This window comes from Neltuma alba, unplaced genomic scaffold (assembly GCF_004799145.2).
Source record: "Neltuma alba isolate B1F8T4 unplaced genomic scaffold, ASM479914v2 tig00011988_pilon, whole genome shotgun sequence".
Classification (NCBI taxonomy): Eukaryota; Viridiplantae; Streptophyta; class Magnoliopsida; order Fabales; family Fabaceae; genus Neltuma; species Neltuma alba.
The window spans coordinates 217,964-228,380 of record NW_021636561.1 but is presented as its reverse complement, the minus strand read 5'-3'; the positions used below and the strand labels follow the sequence as shown (position 1 = coordinate 228,380).

Here is a 10,417-nt window from a genome sequence, read left to right as displayed (position 1 = left end):
CATAATGTATTATATAAGTGTGTACATGCAATAAAATGATGGATAATTTAAGGGAAAATCCCAGAAAAAGCCCTTGGAATGTATCAAATCCCAGATTGGGTCCTTAAATTTCGAAAATGACAGAATGGGTCATTGACCCAATCTGTCATTTGTAAAATTCAGGCGAATTGACAATTTTGCCCCTAAGCAAAAGTGAGTAGTTATTCTCTAAACAAATCTAGGTAATGCTTACACTGTTCTAGTAATTACAAGATTCGTTGTAGTTAATAATAAAGTACCTGACAATAATAAGATATTTGACTATGAAAAAATGAGTAGTTATTCTTTACACAAATATAGATAATGCTTACATTGTTCTAGTGATTACAGAATTAGTTGTAGTTAATAATAAGACACCTGATTATAAAAAAGTGAGTAGTTATTCGCTACACGAATCTAGGTAACACCTAAACTCTTATAGTGATTCCTTGAATCATTATAGTGAATGAATAAATGAGAGCAAAATTGTCAATTCGCCTGAATTTCACAAATGACAGATTGGGTCAATGACCCATTCTGTCATTTTTGAAATTTAAAGACCCAATCTGGCATTTCTCATATTCCAAGGACTTTTTTCGGGATTTTCCCATAATTTAATATGACTCACGGGTCTCTCTGGTTTTTCCCATTTTTCAATCAAAGGACCATTGGGCCTATACTCTATAAGACCTGATAAAATTTTGTTATATAATATCTTTATTCTATTAACCAAATTAATTATCTTGATATACACCATAACAATTATCGTCACAAGCCAAGCCGCCACAATTATTTTATTATTATAATATTTAAAGAATTTTACCTATAAAAATAATATTCCGTTATTAGGAATCCAAATTCTCTCCAACCACAGGTATGTATTCTGTTATTTAGCAGACAGAGAGGGAAAAAACGGAAGTAATGAAACTGAATTACACACGCAATCTTTGTAAGAAAATAAAAGAAAAGAGAAATTATTGAATTCATCTATATATTTTCCTCCTCTTCTCAAGTAAGTTTATATATAAAAAAAGTAAGTTTATAAAATTTACACACCTAAGAATAAGTATTTCTAATTATTTTTAATTAAAAGATGATTTTATTTAAACAAAGTAAAGCAATTACAAAGAAAAGGCTGGCCAGTCACTTGGGCAAAGCTCAAAAATCATAACAAAGGGCAGCCCAAGTCGAATACTATAAAGCAACAACGACACAAGAAAACAGAAAAATAACTACAACCAATAGGCAACAAGAACATGCAGCATAACGTTCCTCCATTCCTATCGTCCATCATGCACAAACGTATAAACTGCCATGCACAACTTGAGAGGTAGTTCCAGCGACCAAGGAACTTTTGAAGGTGAAGAATTATTGTTCAGAACCATAAAGCCAAGCTTCCACAAGACTTTAGACCCTATTTGATACAAAGCATTGAAAATAAGAGATGAAAATTAGGATTGAGATTGAAAAAATTTATTAAAAAAGTGTTTAGCATGAAAAATTACTTATTGCATAGGATTGGGAAATACCATGAAGGAAAATAGTATACCCCACTCCTCCCTCTATGGGTTTAGACTAACCTCATACCACAAGCAATTATTCATACTAAAGACTCTTTTAATATTTTTTTAATTGCAATCCTAGTTTCTATTTCTCATTTTCAATGAATGGTGAAGGAGTACCTTCTGCCGCATTCGAGTTCTGGAAATGAATAAAGAACTGGTGGGGTGGGGGCAACTAATTCATTCAGAGCACACTGAGAAATTATGTTATTGCCAAAATGATGCAGCCTGTGTGATATGATGGCACTATACCGACTTCTAACTTCCTATGTTTGCTCATTCCTCACCTTTAAGTTTAAATTTTTTTAAATAGAATATTTTGTTTTTAATAGTAAATGATAATGTCTCCTGAGACCATATTTATCTCTTCACGACCATATTTAAACAGTCAAGCAGAGAGTAGAAAATATGAATAAGCTATCATTACTCTTAACCAAAGCAAGAAGTCATAGCTGCAAGTAATGGTAACACACGAGAAAGACTTGGCGTAAATAGGTGCTAAGGAGTCGTATAAACATTACATTCTTGCCAACATAGCTCTTACTCACATCATGGAACAGTTTAAGAGGTTCAGGGACTGATCTAACATAAGAAATTATAGACTGCAGACTCCTAAACAAACCCATCCCATACTTCTAACCACATCTTCCATGAATGGTTCAAACTTCAAAGTCTGTTTAATTCAATAGACTAACTCACAAAAGATAACCAAAAATACTAAATTATCCCAATTCCAACCTGACCCTTCCAGCATTCAACTGACACAACCATCACTTGGGGCCAATATCCTTCAGGGCACAAATCTGCTCCTCACCCATGGCAGACATAACACTCACAACCAGATCTTTACCCTCAGCAAAGCCATCCTTGATCTGCACAACAGAATCAATTCAGTGCAACATAATGGTAGTAGTTCGTATAAATAAGGACATGACATATTTCGTGACACTTTAATGACCATCGATTTAATTAACGGCTTGACACAAATTTAGAAAAATATACTGCAAATGTTTAACCTCTGCATCAGTGCCCTGCTAGTCTGCTACTACTGAAGCCAGGCAAAACCTTGTTGAATTGATCAAAACGAGGGAATCAAACTAACTAACCTGTGTAAGCAGATTTTCATCAGTTGGAAGCCTCAGATCGTCCTTGGTACCACCAGAGTCAGTCAGCAGACTCACCTAATATATTTCAAAAGAACAAAATGTCTTCATAAACAGATTACAGTTCCGCAAAGCGGATAAAGAAGGAAAAAAGATGAAACAGTAACCATACAAATCCATCCTCTGAGATATCAATCAGCTGGTAATCAGTGCGGTTGACATGTGGGACCTGGAACACATATGAGCTTTAATAAGCATGTATAATTCAAAGGCTAATATAAATAAAACACAAAAGAATCTCATACATCACAGTTGTGTGAAGAAGGAACAATATCTTCCAGCTTTTTCCCAGTAAAAATGTCGATGCCAACAAAGTGACACTTCGCATGCCCATGCTTGCCAGTCTTGGAAGTTGAAACCTCCACAACCTGTTAGAAAGAAAGACAAAAATGTAACTAATATGCATAAATGGCGACTTATACACAGATTTTCTTTTTTTCGTTTCTTTTTTTTTTGTGGGGGGTGGTTTGGGCAGACAGACAGACAAAATATCTCAAGTATAAAACGTTTGAAGGCAAAAGTGAGACAACCATTGAGAGGAATCGATTTTAACAAGATATGTATACAAGAGACCTAAAACATGAAAGGGAGTGACTCAGTTAGCCAAGATCTAAAATTGGTCATCACTAATCCGTTACCAGTTCCTTTTCAATTAATAACAATCTGAATGGGTCCTTATCAATAATTCTTTCTAAAAGCCATTAATTAAAAGCGGATTCGGAAAAATAATTCCTCAGTGATGTCCACTTTAATGGTTCAGACTTCCGAGTTTATATTAAATTGTTCCCTACTCAGTGAACAGAACTCCACATAAAGTACAAGACAACATGCTAAAGTAAATCCTAACAATAGAACAGATAAAATCAGACCCAGTATATGCTCCTAAAACTTCTTCTAAACTTCAACGGGAAATCATCAAAACCATGAACTCAACATTCAATTGACCTTCCCCTCCACCTGCCTTCAGCCAGAGAGAACACATAGTAATGATAAATAAAAAAGCCATGTACAGAGTAAGCCATCAAGATAAAGATTAGGCAACAACCAAAAAAACAAGACAAGGGGCTAACTTCAAAACAAGCTTTGATAAGATTCTAGATATGATTTGGGGCAAAAGCGATACAACAATTTTCAATCAAAAAGAGGTAAAGTTACAATAAATGAAATTGCAGCCACATATAACCTTAATAAGCAAATTGAAAACATTTGTCCCCCATCCCAAAAAGCTCCCAGAAAATATAAAATAAGTACATCTAAGTGACGATCCGGAGTAAGAAATTGAGATACAACAGATGCAAGGAAGCAGAAACAAAAGGATAAGTGGAAATTGAAGAAAAGAAAAGATAGGAACCTTGCAGGGCCTGTTTTTGATCACAATGTAACCGTTCTTACGGATGGTACCGGCCTGCTGAGGGAAGGTCTTCGAAGCTCCGGCATCGGCTTTGGACTCGAAATGATGCTCCTCGTCCGACATGGCTCCGCCTAAAACCAGAGAGAGAAAAGAGTGATAGAGAGAGAGAGAGAGAGAGCCGAGACAAGAAGCAGAGAACCTGGTAGAACAGGGTAATCGCGATTTTATGAGGAAGGGGAGATGATTATGTTAAGGAATAGAAAAATATATAATTTATTACATATTTATTATTTAACTTTTTAGTATAATTAATATAATATTATATAATTAATTATAGTAACCATCTAATATGAGAAACTTGATTTTCTGAAAGCAAAGATGAAGGTTTTAACTTTATAAATGGCTGGTAAAAGAAACCTTAGAAATGGCGAAATCTTGATCCTAAATATTAAAAGTATCGTTGTAAATAATAGAAGATTAGTTGTAAATGAGTTTTAAATTAAATTTTCACTATTTCAAAAACTTCTCCAGCTTACAAAGGAATGGCAACTAATCTTCCCCTATTTACAGCTAAGTTTCCAATATTTATAATTAAACTTTCAGGATTTATAATTTATGACTCACTTGTAAGTGGTTTTCATCTTTTGTCATTTTTTTATATAAAGCCAATCAGGTATATTTTCATTCATTTTTGCATATAAAAAAATATTTTCATTCATTCCCTATCATTTTAATAACTCATGATCCTTTTAAAATGATTAATTAATTTCCTTTCATAAATCATAATCCTTTTATATATTCTCGCTATTAAGAATGCTAAATAGAAGGCCGAAAAGAAAACTCACCTTTTGGGATTGTTTTTGTAATTAATCATGGCTTTTAGAAAATTAACTTCTCATAAAATTCATATACGAGCTACTTGATTTTTTATTTTCCTTTAAAATTTCAATTATATTATGCTAGAAAAGAAAACTTCAATTATATTGTAAGACAAGTAGTTCAACTAATCATATTTTCGTAAACACTTATTTATAATTTGTTTCTTTAACTTTTTCCCCATTTACATAAAGTTTAAATGTTAGCTAAAATTTTATTCTCATAATTAAAATTACATGCATAGCCTATTTCACACTATTTATTTTTGTCCCGACTTTTCCCTCTTTTTTTTTGGGTCAAAAGTCACGACATTTCCTTTGACGCCTACAATTTACAATACATACAATGCAACATAGTTTTATGACGCTTATGTCCTCACAACAAGACAAGTATGTGTGTATGTATACCTATTATATTGAAGATATTTCATGATGGGTCGGATTTATGGGTTAAGAGTATTTTTTTTTGGGAAAAAAAGAATATTAAAACAATGGGAAAGCAAAACCCATTCATTCGAGAATGAACCCCACACACACACACACACACACACCAAACCTTATCCTTTTGCACCAGGACTCAAGTGACGCAACCATGATTGCTCCCATTTCATCTGTTACGGCTGTCATTTTCATTCCAACGTCAAAATGGAGTTATATTAAATTGTAGACAAATGAGTACACATGTAAGAAACAGAGTGAATGGAATTGTCAACAAAGGAATACAATTTTTCAACCTGAGAATATCCGCCCCCTATATAATCTAATTCAATTTCAATGTCTGAAAGGTACTTCTATAAAAATAACTTACAAAGACCTTTTGCTGCTTGGCCTTCACTAAAAATCAACATGCGTTTCTTAGAAAAAGCTCACTGTCATATCAGAAGCACCATTTCCTTCATAATACCGCAGCCTGGTTTCTTGAGCTAGATCTAGGAAGTGACTCGACTGAAGCTAGTGAGTGAATCAATTCCCAAGTAAACCCTTCACCTGCAAATCATTCATCAAGGCACCATCTAGGAAGAGAATTAAACACAAGCTAGAGCGTGGGAAGTTAGAGATCAAAAGACTAGCAGAACCCACTAGATCACCATTCTGTTGTACATGAATGAACAGCACATGTTGCGGATCATTTCTTTCCGCCTCCAACTGTATTGATACCTTTGTTGGCAAGCTTAGCTTCTACTAGCAGAATTGCTGGCAGAAACTGATCTAATACTGATGTTGTCCGTATTGTGAATGAAGATACGAGGAGGTTCTTCTCTGTCAAGATGAAGGGGGCAATTAGCTGACAACCAAATGAATAGATCAAAGATTGCAGTCAAAACTCAAAAGCAATATATTTCTTTATTAATCTCCTTGCCTGCAGTCAAATTAAGTGAGGAATCCTTGGACGTATTCTTTGTTTCATTGTGAGGAAACGAGTGGTGGAGAAATAAGCAAAAAATTACAAACATTTCATTTGATTCTTGGTGTGTGTAACTTAGATTCTCGATGACATTATTAAGGAGGCTAAATATTGAATTTCTACAAATAATAAGATGATAATACCCTTTCCGAAAATAGAATAAGAAAGCCAAAGCAAAGATAATATTAATATTGATAACAGAATATCAGAATCTACAAATGATAAAGAAGAAATGAGTGGAGGACATGGGAGTAATCACTAACATCTCATTTGCTTCTTGGTATGTGTAACTTGAAGCCACAGCCAAAAGCTGTCCCACGTGGTTGTATGACAAGGATGCCACACTATTCGGGTATTTAGGTAACTGAAATTGAGAAAAACGGAAGTAAAGTTGAAATGAAATCTCGAGTGTATATAGATGCACGAATGAAGCAGCCCACAGGGTACATACATCATTAGTCGAATGCCACAAGACATAGGATTAAGTATGCAAGTTTCTAGGCAAATACCTCAATGAGTCTTTTTCTACTACTAGCATCCCATAAAATCACATAACCTTCATTGTCACCAGTGGCAAAAGCACCTTGAACACTAACCAAAAAATTAATAAAGTATTAATAGTTATAAATTATAATGTTTATATGGTTATTGGCAAGGAACTTACAGTGGACTGAATATAATGTCATTAACTGATGCCAAATGATGTCTTCCATCCATCGATTTAGGATTACACCGGAATATAAATCTACGACAAAGTTTGACATGGAAATTTGTAAGCACCTTTCATTACAAAAATCAGCCGAAAAGCTGAACTTTTTCCGACATACCATGTTGGAAACCAGAAAAGGGAAACGTAAATATCTGTAAGACATATTGAAGGAAATTAGGAAAGAAATTATGGCTTACGGAGGCCAAAAATGGAAAGAGGAAATGAAATTACATGTTGAGCTTATGAATGTTGAACAGAGCTAGAATTAGAAAGTGATCGAAGATGTCAAAATTCCCTCCCCCTCATATTGAAACCAAGCAGTCACGCACTAAAAACTGTGTCCTAATTCTGTTCAACAACATAAATCCATATGCTATGCTCATGAAACTTGAGTCCTTATCCCTCACGTGTAATTAGATTCATGCCACTACGGATATGAACAGAATACCAGCAAGATTATAAAATTTGAAACAGCTATCCCAGAATGGACCAGATCCTTAAATAGTCTCAATCAGAGAGAAGAAAATAATTTTGTTCGCTAAAGAGACAAAAAGAAAATGCAATAGGAAAATAAACGGTAATGCATAGATCCCTGTCTGGGAAGACATATATACGTTAGCAAAAGGAGGAGAATAACAAAGGAAGACAAGAACTGCATGGTCAGCGGCTTCATTTGGCTTTGGTTACATAGCAGTTTGAGGGATTATGAAGTTGGGAAAGGAGCCATGTGTAGGGTTATAAAACTTACTCAATGTCATTTGAACTAGAAGAATCAGAAATCTGCAATGCTACCCTCCCATCTACCGACCCAACTGCAAATCCTGCAATTGAAATTAGAAAAGCAGTGTCATTGGCATATCTTCTTATAGAAGCACTAACATGTCAGTGTGACCTGTTTCAAATCAAACAAATCAAACTGAAAAGGTCATCATACCTCTTGTGTAAGGAATTGAACTAACACATCTAATCTGTGTGCCTTTGTGTGGTTCACTTGATGCAACTGGTTTGTCAAAATAACGAAGATCATAGATATGCACTGATGTTCCTATTCCAACCGTCAGATTCAACCTAGAGACAGACATGGAGTTCACCTCTGCGCCTAGAATTTTTGAGCATGAAGGAGCCTTCTCCATACGAATATCCCACAACAATAACTTATCAAATCCGGCAGTGATCAACTGACCTTCAATTACCAGGAACAGGAATGATTACGGATCTTTCCTAACTATTAGAGACAACACAGCATGCCAGTGTTTTGTACATAAGCAGGGAAATTATTACATTCAAATTTAGACCTTTTATTCTGCCTAAAACCATTTTTCATCAATTTTATCTTTATGAACTTTAAGAACTCGACAAAATTTATAATAAACATCAATTAAGTATGTCATTTTTCATGAACAAAGCCAACATTTACTATCTTTCTGCAACAACAAACGAGGCAACATTTCCTTTATCTTCTGCTTCTGCCATTTCTAAACAGCAAAATGTATGCATAATAGCAATTCTCTAGGACAAGGGTAGAGAAAAAGAAGAATGAAGTATTATTATTTAGTTTAAGTCCAATTATACAGTTGCTGCATTTGGCCTCTCAATATCATATCAACAATTAGAACATAAACCACTTGAGACGAAGAACTAAGGTAGAAAGGTTAGTTGAGATAGCTTACATATTTCATTGGCATATCCAACGCATGTTGCTACATCGTCATGATTGCCCATTCTATCAATAATTCCCAAATGCAAGTTATACCTGACGACGTGAAGCTCTAGAGAAGTCAAAGCACGTTGATGAAATTATAAAATGAAACATGACTATGCTGCAAACGGAAAATAAGGTTTTTGTTTGAAGTCAAAGCACGTTCAATGTGTTTGGTTTGGGAGTTCTTTAGCTTTGAGATTTGAACTTAGCAATGTTTATAATTTTGGTGGCTGGTGCTTTGATATGACGATGAAAAACAGCTTACTAGACTATTATGGGAAAGCATTTGTAATGTGGCTATGTTGGTCTCTATTAAAGAAAGGAATGATGCTGTGTTTAACTCTAAACAGCCTGACCCATGCAAAACTATTTAAACTACTTCTAAGAACATCCAAGAATTTTGGGATGCCAACTGTGAAGAAAGGATGAATGAAGTTAAAGTCTTTTCTCACTATTGGAAGATGGCAGCAAGAAATAGTTAATTCATGCGTTTAGCAGGTTAGCCCACCAACGATCACAGGATCTGCAAGAACAGCATTCTTAAAAGTGATAATGCTGACATCTTCCCCTCCTTGGATGAAGTAATTGATTATTGTGAATGACAGTATAGCAGTATGATGCAAGGAAGTTTTGGATAGCATTCTTTCTGTGACTAGATTCTCCTATTCTCCAACTCCTCGAAAGAGGAACCATGCAGCAGACTACATTGCCATAGGCATTGGTAAAGAGGTGTGTCCTACTGGATGGGCGCATTGGCCATCTCCTCCTCTAAACTATTGGATGGACTTATTTCCGTCTAAACTGTCTCAACTGGAGATGAAGGTTTGGCTCGTGAGGAAAGTTGGGTCGGGTGAGCATATCTTTTGTGCTGCCCCTCTGTCGTTTGAATATTCCCAGGTTGCTATGTTTCGGTGCTGACGTACTATTTTGACTAATATATGAAGCATTTTCAGGTAAAAAAATGATATCAGAAGTCTTAAAAAGTTATTAATTTCTAATCATGAAGACAAATTAAATGCCCGAAAACATCATTAACGCTGAGTATTAGCAATAAATAAACAGCTATACCATGGATAAATTTTTTTAAAAATAAAAATGAGACCTTCGAATTAATCCATCAGAACCAGCGGCGAAAGCAACCAAGTCGTCCTGGAAACAACAATCCAGAAGCGCCGCTTCTGAAGGGGCTTCTAATCTAAGCACAGAATTGTCCACGTCGTATAAGCGAAGGCTCTGCAAGAAATTCGTCAATCAGAGACCAGGAACTTCCAGCGGTGTCAGAAATCCAAAGCTTAACTCAGAAAAACTCAACACATTAAGAGAAATTGGGACTGAAGAAAAACAGATTCGAACTTACGGAGTCCCATGAAGATATGAGTAGATTGCTACAGTTAGGGGCGAACTGAATCCTGGAGATAGCATCGCCAATTGGGTCTTCTAACTGCAATTCCAGGTAGTCTTTCTTCATTCTTCCCCCGCAGAAGAGACAATACTCTGTGCACCAACCGAGAAATTGCCCAATTCGAAGTTCGAACTGTGATTGGCGCCAAGAATGCCAATTTCCTGAATAGGGGGAAATTTGAAATTCCAATTAATCATTAGTTATTAAATAAAAGACAAGCACCACCCCAC

The 10,417-nt window shown here is 35.3% G+C and overlaps 1 protein-coding gene across 1 annotated transcript; it reads right to left on the bottom strand.

Annotated features, from left to right (window-relative positions):
* Positions 1 to 1,985: 1,985 nt before the first annotated feature.
* On the bottom strand, positions 1,986 to 10,253 carry LOC114720501 (mitotic checkpoint protein BUB3.3). The gene is made up of 15 exons (XM_028906147.1): positions 10,143 to 10,253; positions 9,888 to 10,018; positions 8,754 to 8,836; positions 8,018 to 8,266; positions 7,832 to 7,904; positions 7,039 to 7,119; positions 6,884 to 6,965; positions 6,638 to 6,738; positions 6,144 to 6,229; positions 5,874 to 5,956; positions 4,095 to 4,340; positions 2,989 to 3,111; positions 2,856 to 2,912; positions 2,687 to 2,761; positions 1,986 to 2,452 (listed from the first exon to the last, which is right to left on the bottom strand). The coding sequence occupies exons 1-15, from the start codon at positions 10,251 to 10,253 to the stop codon at positions 2,351 to 2,353; spliced, it is 1,683 nt and encodes a 560-aa protein (XP_028761980.1). The 3' UTR covers positions 1,986 to 2,350.
* Positions 10,254 to 10,417: the final 164 nt, after the last annotated feature.